This window comes from Mus caroli, chromosome 5 (genome assembly GCF_900094665.2).
Source record: "Mus caroli chromosome 5, CAROLI_EIJ_v1.1, whole genome shotgun sequence".
NCBI classification, from domain to species: domain Eukaryota; kingdom Metazoa; phylum Chordata; class Mammalia; order Rodentia; family Muridae; genus Mus; species Mus caroli.
Genome location: NC_034574.1, coordinates 69,382,906 through 69,409,137, shown reverse-complemented (window position 1 = coordinate 69,409,137; position 26,232 = coordinate 69,382,906). Strand labels below are relative to the sequence as shown.

General features: G+C 42.2%; 1 protein-coding gene across 2 annotated transcripts in view; it reads right to left on the bottom strand.

The window, feature by feature from the left end:
- The window catches only part of Exoc1l (exocyst complex component 1 like), a 25,631-nt gene extending 3,107 nt beyond the window's left edge, over positions 1 to 22,524 (bottom strand). The window contains exons 1-2 of one of the 2 annotated variants that reach the window (XM_021163959.1): positions 22,154 to 22,524; positions 6,946 to 7,076 (exon numbers count right to left, since the gene is read on the bottom strand). In XM_021163959.1, the coding sequence (XP_021019618.1) occupies positions 6,946 to 7,076; positions 22,154 to 22,274 (252 nt within the window). In that variant the 5' untranslated portion in view covers positions 22,275 to 22,524. The remainder of the gene's footprint in view (positions 1 to 6,945; positions 7,077 to 22,153) is intronic. The other variant, XM_021163960.1, reaches the window with a different exon arrangement.
- Between the last annotated feature and the right edge of the window lie 3,708 nt (positions 22,525 to 26,232).

The window sequence follows — 26,232 nt, the reverse complement described above, 5'->3', positions numbered from 1 at the left end:
AGCAAGGGGAACACACATTCGTTGCTGGTGGGAATGCAAACGTGTACAAGTTATGTGGAAATCAGTGTGGCAGATCCTCAGGATGGTGGGACTGGNTCTATCCCAATATCCAGCAACAGAACTCTTAGGTGTACACCCAAATGATGCTTCATCCTCCCACAGAGACACTTGCTGTACCGTGGTCGTTGCTGCTCTATTTATAATAGCCAGAAACTGGAAATGAGGTAGGTGTCTTTCAACAAAAGGATAAAGAAAATGTGATACATTTACACAAGGGAGGATTAAAAGGCAGAACCATGAAGCTGCAGGTAAGTGGATGAATTAAAAAAAAACAAAACCAAACACAAACCCACACACCCTGAATGAGGTAGCCCATTCACTGATATGTGGATGTTAGCTTTTAAGTCAATGATAACCAAACCACAATGCATGGAACCACAGAGGTTTGATAAAGAGGAGGGTGATGAGGTGATGATGGCTCTTTCTCCCAAGGAAAAAGAAATAGAGATCGTTATGGAGGAGGTGGGGCAGAGGCTGGAATGAGAGGATCAAATGGAGAGAGGGAAGGAGGAGGAGGAGGATCAAAGGAGATGCTACAGGGAGAGGCAGCTAAAAGTAAGGACCATGGTGGGTGGATAGTATGGAAACCTCATCAGTAGAAGCTTTCTAAAACATGCACATATATGAAGGTAATTTAAATTAAATCATCAAATAATGGGGAGATGGACCCCCCAGCTGGCCATCTCTTGCCACTAAATAAAGCTTCCAGTACTAGATTCAGTCACATCAAATTGATTTGTTAGCCAAAGGGATCCCATGGGAATCCTCAAACAACCCAGGCTATTGACAAAACTATAGATTACTCCCCACAACTGATGGCAAGGACCCATTGCTAAAAACAACACTCACAGAACTCTTTGAATATGGAGAAGCTGAGCTGGTGCCTACACAGAGCCTTTGCTCCTATTTGGTAGTGTCTTTGTTATAGGAAGGTGCTCTGCATGCTACCAAAGAAGAAGGGTAACCGCCAACCCAGCCACAAACCCTTGGATCTACAGTGCTGTCCTGGCTGCAAGATAAGCTATGGCAATGGTGGCACTGAGTCTGTGGGAATGACCAACCGATGTCTGGTCTGACTTAAGGCCAACTCCACAGTAGGAACCTGTACCTAACACTGTCCGGGTGACCAAGAACCTGAGATTAGATAAATAATATAAATAGATAAATAGATTGAGGTAAAACTCAATATTATTGTTCAAAACAACAAACAAAAAATACAAAACAAAACAAAAAAAAAAACAACCCAACCCAAACAACCAACAACAAAACCACCCAAACTTAGCAATGAGATAACTCTTAATGATATCTTGCTATAGTCATAGATCAGTCTTGCTCAGCCCTAAATGGGTGTCTTTGTCAAATCCTTTCCTTCAGGGCTCCGGTAACTCTGAGGAAGAGAGGTGTAAAAAGTGTTAAGAGCCAAAGAGGGCAGAGACACCAAGAAGACAAGGCCCTCTGGGTCAGCACGATGACGTCACAGAGACCGAGCAGCACGCATGGCTCAGCACCAGAGCCAAAAGGACAGTCTCCAATTGATAACCATACTATCGAAAATTTGGTTTCTCCCAAGGGAAAGCTCACTGGGGAAGAAGCTACTCTTAAGGGTAGGCTGCATGCCCAGCAGTAGACGGCCAACAGGAGACAAACTCAATAAAATAGCATCTTTGGAGGTTCCTGGTCTCATAATATAGTGTTAGGGCTCTTCCTGTTTTTTTTTAAATTAATTCTTACTATATTAATATAATTAATTATATATCAAGTTTATAATTAATATAATATATTAATTATATAATTACATATATGTTTCTTCTTAGTGTTTTCATGGGGTTCCTGAGTGTGCAAATGAGTGAGTCTTTCTTTTCTTGTGTCTTCTCTTGGGCTTTTTTCCCCCCTTCTGTTTATTTATTTTGACCAATTTTGATGTGTTAGTTTTGTTTTTAATCTTAGATAATTTTGTTTACTTTATTATTATCCCATAGAAGCCTGTTTGTTTTCTAGTGAGAGACAGAAAGGGGGGTGGTGAGTCTGGATGAGAGGGGAGGAGAGGAAGGGCTGGGAGGAGTAGAGGGGGGGGACTGTAATCAGGATATAGTGTATGAGGGAAAAACCATCTATTTTCAATAAAAGGAAAAGAAAAAGTAAACAGAACCAACATTGGAACATGCGTGTCTTTTCAGTTGTACAAATAAAACGTCGTAGAAGTAGTTGGCAAGTTTTCCCAGTAAATTTTAGAGTATAAGTAAGGACAGAAGAGGAGAGAAAACTCACCTGCAGTATTCTGGGGGACCTAATATGTCTCTCCCTGTGTGGATTAAAAAGTGGGCCCTGCATGCCATTTTGGAGGAAGCACAGAATAGCTAACTTACCCTTTGATTTGTACTGTTCACCAACGTGATAACTTTGAAGTTAACAATGTGGAATAAGCTTTGGCAGAGGAACGAGACCCATCAAATCCTTTGACTGATATGGGCAAAAACCCCAAAACTGAGATAGCTCATGCTGTTTCTAGTGATTTTTTTTTTTGGATTATGTGTTAAAACAACGACAATCCCTGCTGTTTGTAATAAAAAACGCTTTGTGGTAGTGTCCAAAATGCATTTCCATTTACAAAATACATTACTGCCCAGCTTCTAACTAGCCTGGAGGGCAAAGAGTTTAAGATATTTGTTTCTTGTTCCTAGTGTTTAATCCATTACAACTACTAAGTTCTCAGCAAATGTGTGCTAGGCTGATGTGAAGCGTATCTGTGAGTAGAGGGATGGCATTAAGCATTGCCCTAAATAACAAAGAAATTGACAGGGTCCAACCCACACAAGAACATTGATCACTTAAGTTCCTGTTATAACCCCAGGAAATTATTTATGTACTCTGACCCTCCTGTTAGACCATCATTGTAGACAGCATGGTGACTGTGACATTTTTGTGAGATCAGTTATATAAGCTGCTAGTACACAGCTAAATAAATGGAAGGTGCCTTCCTAAGATCTGCCCAGACTTTGTTACCTGATGTCGAAACATTTCCTTAGTTTATATACTCAATATTTAAAATAAACAAACAAAGCAAAAAAAAAAACCCAAAACAAAGCAAGCAAACAAACAAACAAAAAACCCAAAAAACCCAAAACTCAAGCTGTACTCACTAGAGGCTGGAGAAATGTCTCATCAGGTAAGTGCTTGCTGTACAAGAGTGAGTACCTGAGTTCAAATCCCGAACACTCATGTAAGAATCCAGGCATGGTGACCTGCACCTATAACCCCAGTGCTGGGAAGAGAAGCGGGGAAGCCAAGATAGGTGTTTTGCAAAGGCTCAGGATTGCTGGGACTATACTGGTAGGTGCAGACAAAAATGGCAAGTCCCAGGTTTGTTGAGAGACCTTGCCTCAAAGAAAAGCAAAGAACAGCTGGACAGTGGTGATGCACATCTGTAATCTAAGCACTTGGGAGGAAGAAGTAGGCAAACCTCTGAGTTCAAGGCCAGCCTTGTGTACATTGTGAATTCCAGGATAGCCATGGCTACATAGAGAAACCCTATCTTGAAAAACCAAAACCAACCAACCAAACAAAGAAACAAAAGATGAAACCCAAAGATGACTCCTGGCCAGCACATACTTGGGCAAGCACATTTACACACATACCTGCATACCTGCCCCTCCTCTACACACACCAATGCTTTTTAAAAAGTAATATTTGGGTTGAGCATAGCAGTGTATCCTAGCACTTGGGAAGCTGATGGAGGGAGCTACCTATGATTTTGAGGCCAGTATGAGATGCATAAAGAGTTTCAGGGTAGCCTGAGCTATATAGTAAGACTCTGTTTACAAAACAGAGATAAATGATGTGTAGAGATACCAGGGTTTCAAGGCAGTGTTCTGCAAGGCACACCTCACAACTGTCTGCTAGCTGTCCTTCTGACAGTTGAAGGACAATTACAGAGAATCGCCACCAAAAGGAATCACCACCAAAGGGAATCACACTGACTGTGCCTTCAGGTAGTTCTCTCTCCCAACACTCGACTCTCATCCTGTGGAAAAAATCTTCCATGCCTTTGAAATACTTAGAAAAGATCAATATTTTCCCTTAGCCGAATAATTGAGGCTAAGCAAGCATATACATAGAATACAGTCTCTTTCCTCCCTCTTTCCTTCCTATTCTTCTTCCTTTTTTTCCCCCTGCTAAAATTCTAGAGCTGAGAAGGGAACTCATGGATTTGTAGTAACCCTTTATGTATAATTGGGATAACAGTTTTCAAAGAGGTGACACTCAGATGACCCATGTAGTGCTTGGCAGAGCCCAGAACAAGAAGAGAGGCCCCACTCTCTTCTCAAGACATCTCAGTGATATGGCACCAGTCATCTCTTGTTCACACCAGTCACTCTCCAAATCCCAGATAACTTCTGTTTATGCCTTACAAACTGAATCAATGTCAGTCCTATCTATTTTAAAGTTGACAACTGGTTTGAGGTCACTCTATTTACCACTTTATCATTGCCATTAATAAAAATCACAATGAGTGCTGACTCCAGAGGGTTCAACCCCAAGAGAATGAGGTACACATTCCCAGAACAGCCAGGAAGAGAAATCTTTGGGAGGACGACTATTTGAGTATTGTAGAATACATTATTGAGAATTCTAGCAATTCAGTGCTGCGGGTCCTTAAGTGATGAGAGAGGCAGAAATGGTGAGCTTCCCTTCTTTATCTGCTTCGCCATCGAAGACCAGGATCTTCAGAGTGAAAAGGGGAGAATCAATAATTTAGCAATGAAATTGGAGTCCAAGAGAAGTAGGGAAGAAACAGAACACAGTTAACAGCTTCCAATGGATCGAGGCTGTCAGGCTTCGTTCATATGTCCCCAGGGGCTGGCCAAGCTCGGCAGAAATAATTATGACATGAGTAGTGTTTGAGAATGGGAGAAGGAAAAGCCAAAAGACAAATGGGCTAACAGTGAACGAGGATGGCTGATTTCTACCCCATGGATTGGTAAACATGAGATAGATGAGATAAACCTAACAGTCAATGCAAGATAAACATTTGGTAAATGCAGAAAAGTATTATAAAGAAAAAAATTGTGCCACTATCACTCAGGAAATTATTACTAAAGTTTGTTTCATATTTAAATGCATAGACTCATATGTATACCTACATGTAAGAGAGAAGGTTTAACATTTTGTATTGGGTGCAAATTAATCTAACTTGTAGACATGCCATAATATACTTAATCAGTTTTAAAGTCTTCAACATTTAGGTAAAATATATTTTCAGAAAAATGTTAAGTACTTAGGTCACAAAACAATGGCATATCCCAATTATTTGGCCAAGCATCTTGGCAAATACACCCAGTTTTAAAAGTGGGGTTTCTAGGTGAGCACGAAGGTAATAACAGAACATGGTAGTCTGGAAAATGACACAGTTCAGACATCTTGACTGGAACAATCAATCAGTTAATGGCAGCATCAAATGCTTACGGCTGTCTGAATACGCACTGTAGTATCAGAGGCTAGTAGGTCCTGATAGTCTATAAATCCTCAAGAAGCGACGGAAGAATGAATGAGTATATGAATTCCTGCAGATCTAAAGATCGAGAGAAGATAAATTTATCGATTCCCGAGAGTCTAGATTTTCCCACTTGAAAGTTCTGTGGCCTAGAACAGGCCAATTAGTCTCTTAAATGTTATTTTCTTCATCTATTAAGTTATAGCAGTAATAAATTTAATCCATGGGGCTAAATGATGAGGTAAAATTATGTATTACCTAAATTCAGTTGTATATTATATATTATATAATACTTAGCTTGGCTGATGGCAGGTTTAACAGCAGTAGCAACAGTAACCATCTATTCCTGACAGGTGAGTACTTGGCCTTATATGCTTTACCAGTTTGTTATTGACTTGGACCAAGTCTTTAAGGTTGTATTAAGTCTGTATTACATCATAACGATGATAAAGCATCAAGACATGAGGATACTCGATAGGTCGGGATCAATGGATGCACTAAGGATATGCTATCATTAAGTAATAACAAATTCCTTTAAGTTTTGATTCATTCAACCATAACACCACAGATATTTACTGTGTCCTTTATTAGACAGAAAGGCCGTAATAAAGAATGAAGTCATGGTCCCAGAATTTTAGGAGCTTTCTATCCAAAGGGGAATGTGGTAGCCCATCAACCATGCATTTACAACCATAATGAAGGTGTTTCAGGGTTGGACAATTGTGAGTAGGATTTGTTCAGTGGGAAATCTGGAACTGGGGTAAGAGCTGGGAGTGACAGAACCTAAACAGTAAGAGAGTAAGCTCTGTGGACATACAGAGGTCAGTGGTGAGGAATGGCCTCTCGATCAACAGACGAGTGCAAGCACAGATTGACCAAGTGACAGGGGAGGAGACGGGGACAGCCACTCTGTCCCCTTTCAACTCTAAGTCTGTAGGTTTTCAATGAAATCCTTCTGGAAGATGAAGTGGGCTTGCTGAGTGTATACTCGCTGCCAGAAGGAAGGAATCCCCCAAACTTAACCACAGTAAAGCAAACAGAACAAAGCAACAATAACAAGCTAGGTTTGAGAAAGGGGCATCAGAAATGTCATCTGTTTGAGAAAGTTTCATCTAAAGTTGCAGGATCGACTGGTAGATTGCGTTTAACCTGTCAAGAACAACTTAGGAAAGATGCCTTTTAAATTTAATAGACAAAACTCAGATTCCAACTCATAAAAGCAAATCATAAAAGCCGATATAGATCACCCCAGGAAATTAATCCATACCACTTAAGAACAGCAAAATGTCATCTTCACACTTTGTACATGCCAAGAATCTATAAAGTAGGACATCGAACTTAACGATCTCCCATGTATTGATCCTGTGCTGCCTTTATAAGATGCTAACACTTACGGTATCTGCTTCTTTTCCGTCAATCATCCGCAGATCACTCAAGGACCACCTTTTTGTTACTTCATACTTCTCATCCAGCCCTACTCTGTAGTGCTTCACCATGGTGATTTTTACTTCATCAGTTTTGGTCACTGTAGGAGAGAAAAAACACTTAGACAATACAATCTCTTACTTTAAAAATTCTCCAAGTCACATTTCAGTATTTATTTATCTCCCTTTTCTTTAATGACCTTGTACCCAAATTATAAATACATTCCTCATGTGAGTCCTGGTGTAACTGAGCATGCCGCAGGTTTGCTCAAGACTTAACCTTATTCTGTGACAATTGTCTGTCCAAGCAACGTAGTTTGAACTCTGAGCTTTGTGGGGAAGGGTGTCCAACTTGGGGCAGAAAATGAAAGGCTGAGCCTTAAGCAGATAGCAGAAGACAAAATGTCCACTAAAAGTTAGACTTTTAGCTGATGGTGATATGAAAAAATATTGTACAAGTAGCAAAAGGCTCTGCTGGAACAGCAATTCAGTGTTGAAGAGCTACCAAACCAAGCAAGTGGTGACACTACCTTCTAAACCTGCCGTGAGACTTTGAATGCAGAAGTTCCTGTGACACAGATTCCAGTGACCCACGTGGTACTGTCAACCCTCTCACATATGCCTCTCCAAGTCCAGTGTTCAGAGTGTGCCCCCAGAACAGGCTGTTCTAACATTCTACTGTGAAAGGCCTGGAGGAAATCTTTCCCTACTTAATGTGAACAAAATGAGAATAATAATTGTCTGCTCCTAAAATCATTTGTCTCTGGTCTCCTTGGAATATTGGTTCTTCTATTAAAATTATCAATGAGGGCTGGACAGATGGCTCAGCAGTTAATAGCATCAACTGCTCTTCCAGAGGTCCTGAGTTCAATTCCCAGCAACCACATGGTGACTTACAACCATTTGTAATGGAATTTGATGCCCTCTTCTGGTGTGTCTGAAGACAGCGATGGTGTACTCATATGCATAAAGTAAATAAATCTTTTTAAAAAATTATCAACGAGTCAGGAACTACTCAGGATATTCCGAGTACTTTCTATTTGCTGAATAGATTATGAATGCTGCAGAGATAAGAAGTCTGGCTTCTGCCCTGAAGATGCTCAGGATTTTAGTAAGAAGACAAGACTATCCCTGGAGTCTTATCTACTAGGTTATTATAAAGATGTGACAGATGGGATATAATGTTTAAAGTTTCCTTTTTCAGGTCATTAGTGTCACCTGGAGAGCGGTAAGCTGATTGTGTCTTCTGATTGTGTCTTCCAGTGAGACTGGAATTTGTTTTGAGAAAAGATTCCTTCTCGTTCTGGAAGGTTTCCTTTGGCATGCTGCTGTGATTTGAATGGGCCCTCCAAGTTCTAGCGCTTGACACTCCATCTACATTGAAACAATGTTAAGAGGTGAGGCCTTTAGGATTGGGTCATGATGGTCAGAGGCCTCGTGAGAGGATCAGAGGTAGCTTTTGTGGGAGTGTGCTCCTAATAAAAGGATGCTTGCTCTAATGCCTGCATTGCTTTCTTCCTCTCTCCTTCTCACCATCACTGTTTCACAGTTGTTTGTCTTCCCCCACAGACCACGCAACCAGAGGGCCCTCACCAGATGCCAGCTTCTGAGTCTTGGAATCCTCATCTTCCCAGAGCTCTAAGAAACTCACCTCTCTTCTTTATAAATCACTAAGTTACAAGTAGTTTGTTGTAGTAGCACAAAACACACTAAGACGTGTGAGCTTCTAGTTATGTAGATATAAAGTAATTGCAATATAGTTACAAGCATAGATGTGTAGTAGGTGCAGACTATTTGATTTGAAAATAGAGTATTACCATGTGGACACCCCTAGGGAGAGGTCAGCATGAGGAAACAGACAGCGGAGCCTACATTTTACCAGAGAAAAGCCAGAAGGTGGACTATTTAGATTGTTCTGTATTAAGATATGGTAGACAATAAGATTAACTAGGTCTGGAGGGTTGTTAAAATGCTTTGAAAGACTTTGTACTTCAAAGGAGGTGTATAACCACCCGGGAGTTGTGATGCTTAAGATCCATCTGCTGGAGAATCCAAAACTGGGAATCCCAAATCGACCAGCTGAATGCAGAGGTGATGTCAAGTGGGTTCAGCCTCCTAGGAAGGGAGTCTGAGCCAGGTGACATGTGCCACATTGGGGCATTGTGTCAGGCACTCTGGGCAAGCTCACATGGGGACACCTAGTCAATAGTCACCCTTCCCTTTGTGAGCCAGGGATCGATAAAATGGCACCCCATGAAAGAAGTTTTCTGGTAGCACAATGCGTAGATCTCATTAGAGAAGGAAGAGGAGGTGAAGGACCTTGGGAGAGATGGTACTCTGTGAGCTCTGGTGTGTGATGTTCTAGAGTCAAATCTTGACATCGTGCAGTGTGGTTTACACGAGCTAATTACCCTCTAAAGAAGAACTATCACTCACTGATGTTATAAAGGGAACATGGGAGCAAATCTGACTCGTAAGGAAAAATTAAAGCACACATGTGACTTGGGAAAGTGCCCAGTAGAAATTCATGGCTTTGAGAGTTTTCTGTTTGCCAAAGGATATTGGTAGCCTCAGAGTAAATGGTGTGTGGTTGGTAAACAGAAATCAACAAATTGAGGTAAAGTTCCAGGTGAAGCTTTGATAGGGTTGGCTTAGGATGCTACAAAAAGGAAACTAAACAATGATACCAAATCCAAATGGAAAGGGGGAGGGGGAGGGGCCAATGGCAGGATAAAGAGCTTTGATGCACACAGAAGCATCTGCAAGGGGCCTCAGAAGGATTTGAGATGGAAGTTTCAAGGTTTGGAATGGTTTGAGATTCTTGTGTGTATGTGGAATGGCTTCCAAAGTTAGATTAGTGGGCATGTTTTCAGATGAATGAGGTGAGGTAGTGTAGAGAAAAGATGGCAGCCGAGAGGCTAGAGTAGAAAGGGAGAGGCAGGCCCAACTGCGTGATGCTATGGAAATCAGATAATAAGATAGCTCAAAGTTTGAGAAGAATCCTGTGGATCCAGGGAGGTAAGACAGAGAGGCATGGGTCTGAATCTGACCTGAGGAATCTGACCTGGGGAAGCTCCTGTCCTGAAGACTGTCTCTCTACAGTGACTGGAGAAAGCGGCTTGCAGAGGACTCCATGCACAAATACACTGTGTGCTGGGCCCTGGGCCAGGTAAGATTTTAAGAGCTAGCAGGAGGAGTGGGGGGGGGGTGTCTAAAGGGTATGATGTAAACTACATATTCTAGAGATTTGGGAGAGAAGAGATGACAAATTTGGAGTGCAGAGGAAGTAATTGAGTAATTGACTAGAAAAGACATCAATTATAGGTCTTAACTTGGGGCCAGCGGAGGCCGAGACTCTCGAATCGGTTTCTATAGATCGGTTTCTACACTTGTGTATTTCTCTAGCCCCAAAGAAGAGCCGTGCACATGGACCTAGATATTAGCTTTGGGAAAAGGCGAAGACAAGAGAGCAGGCAGTGGGCTGGCGGGATGAAGTCGAGGCACTGAAGGTTTCATAGCTTCCGATCGATCGGAGGCAGCTGTGTCTGTCAAGTTAGAAGAGCGGTTCTCAACCTGTGGGTTATGATCCCTCTGGCAAACCTGTTTCCAAAAATAGTTACAGTACAATTCATAACAGTAGCAAACTTAGTTATAAAGTAGCAATGAAAATTCTTTCATGATTGGGGTCTTAGGGTTTCTACAGCTGCAACAAACACTGTGAGCAAAAAGCAAGTTAGGGAAGAAAGGGATTATTTGGCTTACATGTCCACATTGCTGTTTATCACCAAAGGAAAGTCAGAACATGTCTTAGTTAGGGTTTTACTGCTGTGAACAGACACCATGACCAAGGCAACTCATAGACAACATTTATTTGAGGCTGGCTTACAGGTTCAGAGGTTCAGTCCATTATCATCAAGGTGGGAGCATGGCAGCATCCAGGCAGGCATGGTGCAGGCAGAACTGAGAGTTCTCATCTTCATCTGAAGGCTGCTAGAAGACTGACTTCCAGGCAGCTAGGATGAGGGTCTTAAGCCAATGCCCACAGTGACACACCTACTCCAACAAGGCCACACCTCCTAACAGTGCCACTCCCTGGGCCAAGCATACACAAACCATCATAGTACAAAAACTCAAATAGGGCAGGATCCTGGATGCAGGAGCTGATGCAGAAGCCATGGAGGGGTGCTACTTACTGACTTGCTTCCCCTGGCTTGCTCAGACTGCTTTCTTATAGAATCCAGGGATGGCACCACACCCAAAGGGCTGGATCCTCTCCCATTGATCACTAATTGAGAAAATGCCTTACATCTGGATCTCATGGAGGCATTTCCACAACTGAGGCTCCATCTTCTCTGATGTCAGGATAACACACAAAACCAACCAGTACAGTTGGGGGTGACCACATAAGGAACTGTATTAGGGGGTCACAGCATTAGGACAGTTAAGAACCACTGAGTCAGATGATCCACCTCAGGACTCTGTTATTGCCCCATCTCACCGACTTCACTAGCAAGAAATGGACCGAGAGACAATAGGGGTAAAGAGATTTGGAGAAATAATTGGTCATTGTGTGAAAGCATGATTTCAAGGAGCAAGTCCCATGGCATAGTCTACAAGTTATAAAAGCCAGCCGATTGGCTGTGGATCTACTGAGCCACTCATTCATTTCATTAAGCTGATAAATATTTAAAAGTCCCTTGTGAACCGAGTACTGTGCTAGGAATTGGGAAAAAACAAATCAGCCCATGAATTCCCATAAGGCACCATTCCAGCTATCACTGAGACCGCAGAGAATGGAGGCTTCAGAAGAAAATATGTGAAGGGTGCGGTCTACTGTGCTACGAATGAGGCCTGGACAAGGGCGAAGAAGGGCGTGGCCAGGACAATAGAGGAGGGGCGTGGCTATCTCTCCAACGCAGGAGGAAAGGCTCTGGAGGGGGTAATCCGAGTTGTAAAAGGCAACAGAGTTTACTTGTATGAAGAAAGGGATAAAGGCCATTTTAGGAACGTGTGGGTTCACAGGCATGAAACACCCAGCACTTTCGTGTCATGGCAAGTATTGGGTATTGCGGGTGTGAAGCAAGAATATAGACAGGTTGGTAGGAAGAAGGTTAGGGAGGAGTTAGTTCCTGAAAGGACTAGAATAGACTCAGGTGTTAGTTATTCTGAAAACTGTACATATAGGAGGTGTCCCTGAAAGATTTTAAAGAAGTGGAGAGGCTTTGGTTTAAATTTTAGAACATTCTTTTTTTTTTAATGAAGAAAAGATATTTACTCTTTACTTTATTCGGAATATATATATATATATATATATATATATATATATATATGCATGCATGCATGCAGGTAATTTATTAATTAAAATTAAATATATTTAACTTATGACATCTTATAGTCTATGTATTTATTTAATTTTTGTCAGTTTCATACACATGTACAAATGTGTGTGTTGTATTTATTCCCATGACCCTGTCTTATCCCCTTTCCCCTCCTGCTGACTTCCTTCCTCTCCCTGACTAGGGCCACGTTCTCTCTCTCTCTCTCTCTCTCTGTGTGTGTGTGTGTTCTTCAGGTAGCCACAGCTGTGCTGTGCTGGTGCGTGCAGCAGTCATGTAGTATTCAGAGGACCACATTCCACAGCATGCCTGTCCATCTTCTGGCTCTTACGATCTTTCCTCACATTCTTCCTGCTGTTTCCCCGCCCGTGCAAGGTGTGTGTCCATGTCCTGTTTAGGGCCACACATTCAACAACAGTCATGTCTTCTCAGCATTTTAAGAAGTTATGAAAACATTAAAACTTCCTTTGGGGAGGTTCCATAAAGGATGGGTTGGAGGTAGGGAAAGGAAAAAGAGATGTCAAGAAAGCCCTACCAGTCATCTATAACGGCCATTCTCCCTTTAATCTAGGTTCAGAAAACAGGGCCTGTCTAAAAGTTAGGCTTCTGTAAGATGATGTAGGACCAAGAGAGAGCAGCCTCCTTAATGGGACAAAATAATCTGCTTTAGCGCTAAGGATGCTCCGAGGGTTCTCTTTAGCCGTGAGTCAGAGGAGTCGGCTGAGGCTGGAGTTGACCCAATCCCTAATTCCCATACTTGAGCCTTGCTGCCAGCTGGAATTAAGTGGCCATCTCCACATTAACACAGTTGCAGAATGGGAATTTATCACAGTGTCTTAAAAACCCCAATGTGTTTATAAAGTGTAAACGGTAGAGAGCTGTTTTCTCTTCCTTAGAGGATCTGTTTTGTAACTATGGTTTAGAGAGAGGTATCTACAAACCTGGGAAATTTCAGAAGCAACCTGTTCTGGGCTTAAGATTTTATTCTGTCCGTGTCCTCCCCTCACCCCCTGTCCAGTTTTATATTTTAGTAGATATTTTCAGAATTCCAAGCTTGTAACCACCATTATTTTAATTTTACTGTACGCTTTGTCATTAATAAATTCTTCCATCGCCTTTAAAAGACCCACCAGTATTTAGGAGGCTAATGGGAAAAGAACTGGCCAATTGATTTAAAATAATTAGTCAGGATCGAGGAAATGTGAAACTCACAATTAAGTCACACAGAAATGCATTAAATAAGTAGATGCCTCTTTTGTTTCACAATCCAGTGTTATGTAGTGGTTTTCATCATTTAAATTAAATAGTAGCAGAAGTTATCATGAAATCCTTTTGAAAAGCCTCAGCGAAATGCCAGGTGACATTGCTAATGCCTTGCGGTTGTTGAGAAGGCTATGGTTGATTTACCAAAATCGTATTTTCAAATAAAAATTTCTAGAAACATCTATAAAATCCATTTCAGGCTATACTGTGAGTCTTTAAAATATTAAAATGACTGGCTTTAAGCAACTTAGGGCCTGTGTTATTGGTGAACTTACAGAAAAACAAGACATGTGGACGAGAAAGAAACTGATTTTGTAGGAACAAAAGTGCCAAGGAAACAAAAAATAGCCCCCCAGTGGGGTTTGTGCCAGGTTTGTCTAATCGGCTCCATTCTAGAATAGTCTCAATGTGCCTATTGAAAGCAACATGGCAGAACTGTTAGGCATAGATGGAGCTGGCTCTGAAGTCTCCATCTGCCGTCTACCGGTTGGTGATCTTGGGCAACCGTAATGAGTTAACACTTTTCAAGTTCTTGACGTTTCTGCGCATGCGCTAAGAGGTGCCGCTAGTCTTAGCAGTTAGAAGAGGTGGGGAAGCAGAAAGAACTTTAGGTTCAGAATTAGAATGATTCTAATTCTCAGGAATCGGATCGTAAAGTTAGCCTGGAACCTTTAGGCTAATTACTAAGTCCTTGTGACCATGGCTTCCTCATCGGCAACACGTCTCATCCGCATGGGGCTGAAAAGGAATACATCATAGAAATGGCCTTATGTGAACCCTGACCCTGCGTGGGCACACCTCACACCTCTCCCTTTTGTGTCATCCACACTACTACATCTTAATAATGAAAAAGATTGAGTATTTGTTCCTTCGTCAAAACTTTTAGGTTTCTATGCATGCTGCAAATGATGGAGCTTGGACTGGTAGGTCATTTTGATTCTGACATCTGCAAAGTGCTCAGTTAACCACGGGAAAATCTGTCTCAGATAACTAATTGATGAGGATATATTCTGTGTTGTTGATGTTATTTGTTTAGTATGTGTGTGTTCTGTGTTTATAGTTATGAATCTCTCTGTGTGTGCACACATTTATGTGCACGCGTGTATGTGCACGTGTTTGTGAACTTCAGATATCATTCCCCAGGACACCATCCATCTTATTTTTTGAGATAGGGTCTCTTACTGGCCTGAAAATCTCTCATTCAAGGTTGACCCTTCTTCTGCCTCCCAAGTATGGGAATTACAAGAACACGCAGCCATGCCAGGTTCTGGGGATGGAACTCAGGTGTTGGTGCTCACATGGTAAGCAGGTTACCCACTGAGCTAGCTCCTGAGCCTGCTGTTGAGTTTAATGATAAAGATAACACATCAGCTTAGATAGCCAAGCCTTTTGCCAACAGACATGATATCACAACTGTAAGGAGACAAGAGGACCCAGAAGAGCTCACTGCTCTCTGTACTGTGTACTCTGATTTGGAAAGTTAGGATATCTTTATTTACATCTCTCCTTAGAGAAGGCGATAATCCACGAATGCACTTTGTTCATGCATGGGCATTCTGTGTGTGTGAGAGAGAGAAGTGGGGGGGAGAGGGAGAGGGAGAGAGGGGTGGGGGAGAATTTACTTTGATAATCAAGATTTTGTATATCACAATTTTGATTGTAACCAAGTCATGTGATCACTTGTGTTTATGCAATTTTAGTAAGTTGCACATTTGTTTCATGAACTAACTCTGCATTAATCCCCTCTTTTAACAATAGACAATGGAAGGGCAGTCCAAGGATAATGTGTTCTCTTTGGGGATACAGACTTCTATACTGTGCAGTGTGTTCATGGCTTTATTATGGAATGAAAACAAATGCACATACTGGCTGTGCTCTGCTCTCTGCTCAGGGTGTATATGTGGCAGTTTGGATATATTATGGCCCATGAATGGTTATTCTGCTATGATGATAACATTTTTTATGTATATGAAAACTTTTTAAGATAGTATCCCATACTTTATTCTCACACATATTTATTCACCAGCAGGACTCTTCTCAAGTGAGTGTTGAGAAGTTTACGCTATTTGGTGAGATTGAAAGGTTTAAATACCTTTTAGATCTGTGTTCTCTGTGAATAAGATTCTGGCAGGTCATGGATTTGCCCACAGAGGTTCTGAACGAAGCCTTGGAAAGTGCTTTTCAGCAGCGCCCTCTGTGTATTATTTTATCGAACAATCCTTTATAAGGAATGTGACTCAATTGTTCTTTGGATCACAGAGAAAAAACGTTCTGGGTGGCAGCAAAACCTAATGTGTAGAAAAATTATGCTTAGTTCAGTGGTGGTGGCTCACACCTTTAATCCCAGCACTTGGGAGACAGAAGCAGGTACTTCTGTGAGTTCGAAGCCAGCCGGGTCTATAGAGCAAGTTCCAGAACACTACACAAAAAAACCTTTCTAAAAAAAAATGTAAGAAAAAAGAAAAGGTGACGCTCATTGTCTTCTTAACTCTGACAAGTGTCACTTATTTTGAAATTAGCATTCATGAAGGGCTTATGAGTGCCTACACTATAGGCTAGGAGGACCAGCATGAAGGAGAGCACGCTGTTTTTTGTCTCTGTGAGGTTGGGTTACCTCACTTAATAGTATACATTCTAAGTCCATCTAAGTAAACAGCTGTAAACGTAGGTACAGTACAACATTTAGAAGAGAGGCTAAGAAAGGGTAACACTAGGTCACAAGGAAGGACACAATATGGGCAAAAAGACATCGGAGGCACAAAAGAGTCTATGAAGCTAAATGCGTTTCTTGTTTCAACTCTGTCATGGTTTTCTTTTCTTCTCTTCTTGTGGGGGATAACGGCATAAAAATGTAATTAGCAGTGAAAATGAAGAACCCTAAACGAAGTCCCACAGCTTCAGAATGGCCATTCTCACTGTACCGAAGCTCACGGAGACGCAGAGTTTCTCAGAGACTGTGGCAGCACACAGTGGACCTACACAGGTTCAAGACAGATGGGGTCTCAGCACTCAGGGGGAAGTAGACATGGGTTACTGCCCCTAATCAGGAAGCTATTTGCAATTGATACCTGCTGTCAAAGGGAAAGTTTCTCCAGTGTCATCACACTGGAATAGCCACCATGCTCCAGGGTAAGCCCAGGAATAGTGAGCCAAGCTAAAATGGACTCAGTGGTATTTTTGAGAACTCCCCCCCCCCCGCCTCTGTTTCAGCATTTTTGCTCTTATCAGTATTTTGCTTATTTGTTTTGATTTAATTTTTTGTGTCTTATCTGGTTTTGATTTTTTAAAAAGGCATGTGAGAGGGGAGGGAGAGAGCAGGGGAAGGAGAGAGGTGGAGGAGGAAGGACATAAAGCTGGGTGGGTAGGGAGGTGGGGAGTATCCGGGAGGAGTTGGGGTAGGGTTAAACATGATCAAAAGAAAACATATTGTATGGGAAAAAAAACAATTTTTAATTTAAAAAAAGAAATGTAAAAGAAAAAAATACAGCCTCAAAAATCTTCCTCCCACAATTTGTCCTGCCTACAAGGTGTGTAGGGATAAAGATGGAACAGAAATTGAGGAAAGGGCCAACCAACGACTGGCCCAACTTGAAACCCATGCCGTGAGAGCCCCACACCTGACGTTATTAATGCTCTACTTGCATATAACACTACTCTGCTACACTTGCAGACAGGAGCCTAGCATAACTGTCATCAGAGAGGGTTCACCCAGTAACTGATGGAAACAGAGGCAGAGGCCCACAGCCAAACATTGGTGAATCTTATGGAAGAGGGGGAGGAAGGATCAAAGGAGACAGAGAGGTCAAGGACAGCACAAGAAAACCTACAGAATCAACTAACCTGGGCCCATAGGGCCTCACAGAGGCTGAAGCACCAACCACAGATCATGCATGGGACAGACCTAGGCCTTCTGCACATATGTAACCCATGTGCAGCTTGGTCTTCATGTGGGCCTCCTAACAGCAGGACCAGGGCCTGTCTCTAACTCAGTTGCCTGCCTTTGGATCCCTTTCCCCTAACTGGGCTGCCTTGTCTAGCCTCAATAGGAGAGGATGTGCCTAGTCCTACTGAAACTTAATATGCCAAGTGGGTTGGTATCCATGGGAAGACTCCCCTTCTCTGAGGAGAAAGTGGGGAGGGGAGAAAGTAAGGTGAGAGGAACTGGGAGAAGAGGAGGGAGGAGAAGCTGCAATTGGTATGTAAGTGAATATACAAATTAATTAATAAAATGCATAGCATTGAAACTAGCCAAGTGTTTGACTGGCCATATTAATCTAGCTGCATAATGTTTGTATTTGTGAGTTCGTTACAATAAAGTGATTTTTACTGAAACAAAAAAAAAAGATTGAAAAATATTTTCTTGAAAGTATAAGAACATATAAAATAATCTATATGTGAATATGTGTATAATTTAGAAGGTAAAAGTATATCTATTTTTTGCTTTTTTTAGCTATGAACATAAACTTACAGCATATGTGTATATACATAATCCAATATTTATATGCATATATATTGACATTAAATATTTTTCTATATATTTTAAAACTTTAAGCTACCTCTTTTAAGGCTCTACATTTTTTACTTAGAATATAAATTATCACTAATAAAAATTAAGAAGGGAGAATTGTATACTTCATAGGTGTTTAAATTTTTCATTGTTTTTTTTTTTTTTTTTGAGAATGTCATACAGTGTATTTTGATCAATTTGCCTATCTCCTAGAAATTCCCGGATTCATTCCCTACCTTACCTATACACTCAACTTTATGTTGCCCCTTCCCCTTTTAAAGTCTAGTTTGTGCTTCTCAGGCTCTTAGATGGGCAGCCATCCACTGGCACGTGGTCAGCCCACCAAGGGCCAGGCCCTTAAAGAGAACTGTCTCTCCTTCTCCCAGCAGCCATAAGTTGCCAATAGCTCCTCAGCTAGGGAAGGGATTCATGGCCACCTCCCCTTTCTACGTGGGGTTTTATTTAGCTTGAGCTTGTGCAAGCCTTGAACATGCTGTCACAACCACTCGGAGTACACATGCGCACTGTCATCAGTGAGCCCATAGAGCCTCTTTATCTTATCCGCAGTTTCACAGCTGATAGGCAACAACTAGGCTTCACAATGAGCTCTGATGTCAAGAGTTTCCTGGCCTGCCCCACCATGCCCCTTTCCTTCCCACTTAGCGTTAGCTAATGCTACAACACAGGTTTCCATTCTTCTCATTACACAGGTGACTTATTCTTTCCTCCCACCTGCAGGCAACAGACCTCCTTCCTTCACCAGAAGATACTGCCTTTATCTGCCAGGAAAGGGTGGTGCTTTCAGTTGGGATATGTGGAGCATTGGCCTATGCACAGACAGTCTGGTTTCCAGTGGAGGCTAGATGCTGAACCCCAAGACCCGGTGGTGATAATTCACCTACATGGGACAGAAGGAGTTCTCTCGTGTCTCCTGGAACCTTGGCTCCTGTCAAAGTTACCGTCCCCCTCAGACCCCACAAGAGAAGCATGGTTAGTAGTCATGTAGACAATATCCCTAGCTTCTGACCTTCAGGCTAGCCTCCTCCCAGTTACCTAGCAACAGTAAAGATAACAGCACACCATAGGAGGGGCTGCTTGGCCCCACCTCACACTCTTACTCCCCTTACACTCTTCTTCCTGTCTCCTCTCCTCTCCTCTCCGCACTCTCTTCCTCTCTCCCTCTTACTCTCTAGCCTTTCTTCTCTCTCTCTACTTTCCCCTTTTCTCTCCTCCTGGCCATGGCTGGTCTCTCTCTCTCTCTCTCTCTCTCTCTTACCTTCTTTCCCTTCTCCCTGCCTTTTTACAATAAAGCTCTAAAACCATAGACTGTCTCTGTTCATCAAGGCCCGCTGTGCTTACTCTCGCCTGCATGGGAACCTCTCTCCTTCAGCCCTCTCCCCATAACTCTGGGGCACAGGGTGTCATCCTGGCCCCCCGGTCAGGGGCTGCCCCTTGTCTACCCCCCGTCGAGTGGAGTCAGTGGCTTAGATGCCCACCCAGGGCCCAGTGGAAAGCATCTGGCAGTCCTCCCACATCTGCCTGCCCAGAGCATAGGAGGAACTCTGGCCGGACGTGGGCTATCCTCACCTCCCCTTCCCCTACACACCCCTTTAGTTCCCACAAGGATAGACTAGTCCCAGGGAGAAATTATTATGAAAAGCCTGAGATGCAGAGGATGTAGGTCTCCGAGAATGCTCAATGTGCCTTGTAACTAACTACTGAGAGGGACCTTGAGTTTATAATGTCTTATTTTGATATCAGTCATAGAATTACTAAGATTTAATAGAAAACAATCCTTGTTTTGAGATGGTTGCAAAGGATGGACCCTATTTAGATAAGAAGGCAGTTCAACCATGTTTAAATATATTCTCTTTAATCAGAAAAATGCATGGTGGAATGTAACGACTCTGGACCAATAGGTCTCATAAGGAAGAACCCATGGACTAAAGAGCATGAAGGCCCCTGAAGTCACGTGACTCTCCTCCCTGAAGACAGACAATGCTCAAAGTATGGAGTCACCTGCTTCAACAAGTATCCAGTGACTTGCTTGGTTCATGCTCTCCAGGGAAAGCATGGTCACACTCTTAGACCTGTCAAGCATCATTTAAACTGCTGTTTTGTTGAAATGGTTTGTAATGGTCATGTTAAAACGTGTTACACTTTTGGAAAGGGCTCCCAGACTGATGGGCGTGACATATAACTATGAAAGTGGTGAAACTAACAAAGCTTGGTGTGTTAACATTATGTTGCACACTGTGACATCATCTCTTCCTTGTCTCAGAGAAGAGCTTGATTTCCTTAGTACACATCAGAATCACTGAATACCTTCCAAAAGTTTAAATATACATACATATATATATATATATATATATATATATATATATCCGTAAGTATATATATTTATATACATATAGCATATGCATAATATACACATGAGTTATATAATATGTATATATGTACATGTATATTTAAACTTAGAACAAATTTAGTTAATTATATAATTTTTGAAGGGAGTCGGTAAGATTTGTTTGGTAAATTAGATCCATAACATATTCTGGCTTTTTTATTTTTACATTTTTTCTTTTAAAAAACTACCAGTGCCACCTAATGAGAAGTTACTTTGACAAAGCAGGACTCATAACAGGTAAACATTCCTATACTTTATGTTAGAATGGGCATCCTCTCTAGCATAGTGGATAAAAATACCTCTTGATTCAGTGATTTGGTGGTGAGGACCCAGTGTGATCCATTAAGTAATTTTAATTTACTTTTTTACATTTTAATTTATTTACTTTTTAAATTTATTTTTATGAGCCAATTAAGTCCCTTCTATTTGTTGATACACCAAAGCTCCATATTTCATATATGAAGTAAAATATGCTTAGTTATTAGATAAGTATTACCGTTCTTATTGTTGGATACATACTTTCACATGTATTAGAAATGATAAACTTTTAAAGAATTTTTAGAACTTTTTTCAAAGATACTTGACTTCCTCTTGACACCTTCAAAAGCTTTTCTAAACCAGTTATTAGGTAAATAGAGATAATAGTTGTCTGAAAATATATGCTTGCCTTAAAGAGGAACAGCTCAGCAATCACTTTCTGAGTGGTCAGTTTCTGAGTGCTGTTTGCCAAGCCCCTGAAGGGCTCTGAGAGGCATGGGCCAGGAAAAGGGAGAGCTACATATCACACTCAGCAATGACACCAAACCAACATTTCCATCTAAATTCATAAAAGGTTTAGAAAATCATAACTAATGTAAAAGCCAGGACATAGATAATTCTCACATATTATAAAAACAGGAAGGAAATATTTATTTTTACTAAATACTGTTTATATCAGATGTCTACATTAGGGACTGTCCCCTCACCTGTAAAGTTCTGTCTTCATGGACTAATTTCTACCATTAAAGTATTGGTATTGTTTTTCTGCAGGAGAATCTTTTATTTTATCTTTTTAAATTTTTAAAAAAGAGTCTGAATTCTTCCTTTTTATTCAGTCTGAACCTTCAACTCACAGATGTATGCAGGATGTATGTCCCTCAAAATGCCCTCACAGGTATGTCCAAAGGCATATGCAGGAGAATCTTTTAAAAGAGAATTTTTTTTCTTCAAAATAAACTACCATGAAGTCTCAATAGGTCCTCAGGAGAAAAGTCCTCGGTTCTGTTTATGTTCCAGGACAAAAAGCCATTGAGAATGGCTGTATAATTTGGTTCTGCAGTGCATTTAATCATATTCTGAACGCTATTGAATTTTTAAAAGTAAGCCTTATTACAACAAAATCGTATGCTGTGAAGCAAATCAGATAAAAGATTGGAGGGGGAAAAAAACCCGATTAAACCACGAGAAGGACAGACCCAGTTTTGCTTCTGAACGATTCATGTTGTCTAACATGCTCTTTTGGTTCACTTTCGTGCTTTAAAAGTCTGTAGAATATTACTTGGCTACACTCTCCAGAAAATACGTGCATGTCTGAGTTGGGTAGGGAGGCAGATACGATTCCCCTCTACCCCTTACGCTCCTTTGAGCTCTTTACATTTTGAAACAATATCAGAAAGTGCTGCTCACCTGACACACAGAGGAAATACCTGTCCTGGACAGAGACCTCGATCTCAATAAACTCGCAGAGATTCTGCGCCAGCGGCTTAAACAGTTTTTTCTCCAAGTCTTCCTTCACCAGCGATGACATCTCCGGTTCCACCTGGCTCCTGTTTTGGTTTAAGCTTACTTCCCTTGCTGCTGCTGCTGCTGCTGCTGCTGCTGCTGCTGCTGCTGCTGCTGCTGCTGCTGCTGCTGCTTGCTGCAGCTTAGATGTCTCCTTTGGGTGTGCAAGCCTCCGGGTTCCCACTCTCTTTACCTTCTTACTGGTAGCAAAAGGCCAGGCTCCTGTCAGTGGGTGCCTGCTCACTGGCAGCCCCACCTCAGCAGCCCGAACCCGGTATTAACCCTCATAATCTACTTTCAGCATCTGGTCTGCCTGCAGCAGGCTGCTCTCTGGGAGTTCTCCTGTGGGTCGCTGATGGGGGATCATATTGATGAACACTGATGGATGGCTACAGATCTACTTGGGGAGTCCCCGGGTCAGCAACCTTTCCCCTTTCACAGGAGCACTATGCAGAGAAAGACCACTATTTCAGTGTGAGGCCATTATATAAATCAGCTGTCTGGCGCTATTGATTGGGATCATTTTCCATTAAGAACTTTGCTTTCACTGCCCAGGAAAAAAAAAAAGACATCTGTGCTTGCACCCAAGACTTCCAACAAGTCTCCTCTCCTCTTTTCTCTGCCCTCCTGCAATGTACTCTAGCCTTTGCATCCTAGAGTCTGCACCAGTCTCTGGGTCTCAATTATTTTTAAAATGGACATTTAAATGGACCCACTTTAATTCTATTTGTGCCTCCACTCAAATGAAAATATATTTAGGCACCTGCTAGAGTGAAGCATTCATTACATTTGTTTCTCAGGAGGATAGGTTTCCCGTTCTCCAGGAGCTTATGATCTGATAGAGGAGAGATACACTAAGTATTTGAACCATGGAAGTAAGAACGTGGCACAAAAGAGGAGAGGGGGAGAGTGTCTGCATGAAGTCTCGTCATCACTGTCCTATTGCTGTGAAGAGACACCGTGATCAACACAGTTTATAAAAGAAGGTATTTAATTGGGGGCTTACCTACAGTTTCAGGAGATGAATCAATTCATGACTGTCATGGCAGAGAGTGTGGCAGCAGGCAGGCAGGCAGGCAGGCAGGCAGGCATTGGAGCAATAGCTGAGAGTTTACATCCTGATCCACAGGTAGGAGGCAGAGAGAGAAAGAGGGAGAGAGAGACAGAGAAGCAGAGACAGAGAAGTAGGGAGTGAGAGAGACAGAGAGAGGGACAGAGAGAGACAGAAACAGACAGATGGAGAGAGACAGAGACAAAGAAAGGGACACAGAGAGACAGCGACACAGAGAGAGTGTGTTGGTCTAGTGTGGGCTTTTGAAACCTCAAAGCCCACCCCCAGTGACACAACTTCTCCAATAAGGCCACACCGCCTAATGCTTCCCAAATACTTCCATCAGCTAAGGAACAAGCATTTAAATATATGAGTCCATAAGGGGCCATTCTCATTCAAACCAACTCAGCAAGCATCTGAGGGAGTGGCCTGTGCGGGGTCTGGAGCAAGGCTGGCAGAGGAGCACTGGTGTGTGTGTGTGTGTGTGTGTGTGTGTGTGTGTGTGTGTGTGTGTGTGTGAAGGAGGAGTCAAAGCCTCACACCAGGGGGCCGTGTTTCCTCTCCGAAATTCACAGGTCCGGAGGGCTGGGTTCCAAGCACTGGCGGTGGCTCCTCCTCATGACACAGGTTCAACCCAGCATCTCCCCAGGGGGTTTCATTCCCAGCACCTCTAGGTTGGCTTGCAACATTTATAACTTTGGTTCCAAGGAGGCCCTAAGCCCTGCAGTGCCCACAGGGACAAGTCACACATGAAGTAAACAGACATACATGCAGGCAAACATCAATTCATATAAAATAAATATAACCAGTCTTTGAAAAAAAATTTTTTTTACAGAAGCCATGAGATTCAGAGATGATGTCAGAATAAATCTCGAACAAACTCAGCAAGACCCTGACCACGGAACTTTCTATTCCCCTAAGGCTTGCTGGGATCCCTATCTATGCTGAAATTCCAGTCCTTTCCCTCTCACTGCCATTGCCAAAGTCCGTCATCCACTACCAACTGCATCCTGGTAGCCAAGTCAAGGCAGCTGCTATTGCTGCTGTCTCTGCCTAGCCACCACTGCTGCCACTGCCTCCTCCTCCTCTTAATATTCTTGGCTTTTGTTTGTTTGTTTCTTGAAACAGGGTTTCTCTCTCCTGGCTGTCCTGAACTCGATTTGTAGACTAGGCTGAACTTGAACTCACAAAGATCCCCTGCCTCTGCCTCTCAAATGCTGGGATTAAAGGCATGTGCCACCACACAAGGCTGTTTCTAAAGATATGCATGTATGTATGTATGTATGTATGTATGTATATGCCTTGCCTGGACAAAAATCCTTCAAGAAGTAGAGACTGCAGTTGCAGTCCACGTTGCCCCCTGAAGCTTCACTTAACTTCTTTCCCCAACTTCCCAACATAATCTTCAAGGCAGGCACCCCCTTTTCTGCTGTGCATGTCCTTTGTTGTTTGAAATGAACAGTCCTGCCTGCTGAGGTCAGACCTGTCTCTTTCTGCCTTCTGCCTCTAGATGCTGCCTCAGGAATCTAACAGGCAGGACATTTAAGAAGTGGCTTTAAGGGTTTCCTTATGAATGGACCAGGTTCTTAGAAAAGAGGGCTTCCCATGTCTTTCCCCTGACCTTCGGCCTACTGAAGACAGTGTTTTTCCCTCCCAAGACACGTTCCCTACCACCCCTGCCCCGTTTGAAGCATTCCTCCTTCACCAGACACCTGATCCCCAGGGCACCTTGACTTTGGACTTCCAAGCTTCCATAACCATGAGAAATAAATTCTGTTCCCTAAAAATGACCCAACATTTGGTATTTTGTTAAAGTAGCACACCAATTCAGGGCGTAGGAGAGAACAGGAAAGTCACAGAGTATGTGAATGTAAAAGGTAAGGCTGGAAAGACAGAACAAAGCCAAAGGATGTGCTTCAAATGTTGGGTCAACTTTTCGGGCTCTACTTCCCATCAGCAAAGATCTGATAGAGATTTTTAGATTGTTCAGTTATTCGAGTAACAAATATTTATAGTCAAGACACTGACTATGTAGCAACCTCTGGTCTAAGAATTAGAGAAAAGGCAGGGGAAGCTGGGCTGGATTTTGCAAGGTGTAGCTCTGCGGGGTGGATGGAAGGTCAGAATCGTATTCAGAAGGTTGGTAGCATATTCAGACCAACTCAGTGGCAGGTGGCAGAAAGCATGAGTCATGAGTGAGTTCCAGGACAGCCAGGGCTATACAGAGAAACCCTGTCTCAAAAAAAAAAAAAAACCCAAACAAATAAAACCAAAACAAACAAACAAACAAACAAAGACTCGGTAGTCTCTGAGGATAAGTCGTCCTCCGGTAGACGATCCAAAGGTGAGTGCAGGCATGACTGCTGCCTGCTCTCCAGTCTTCAGACCCATTCCTAGAAGCTGCCCTTTCTTTTCACCTCTAGGCTGCTGTGACAGAGAGGAAGAAATATCTCTTTTTGGTTCATCTTTTCTTTAAGGAGGTAAATGTTTCTCAGCAGATGCTCTTTACGTCTTGGTGCCTGGAGCTGAGTCATCTGACGGACATTTAATAATTCCTTTGCATAAGTGACTTTGCAGTGACACAGTCTCACAGATGGAGTAGACAGTCTTATCAATCACATATCAATATCATTTTTTTTTGCCATGAAGATATGATCTGTAGTTGTGAGAGTCAAACACATTTTTGGAGTAAATATGTCTTCCCATCTTTTCCTTTACATTTTTATTTTTATTTTGTAATTTGCGGTGGTTTTTTTTTTTTTTTTTTTTTTTTTTTTTTTTTTTTGGGTGGTTTTTTCTTTATATCCTTTTTTTTTTTGGAGGTATTCATTTAACGCTCATTTCTTTACGTCTTCCATGTGGGTCCCAGGGGTGAAATTCGGGGGTGGATCGCAGATCATCAAGCTTGGTAGCAAACTCTTTACCAGCTAAG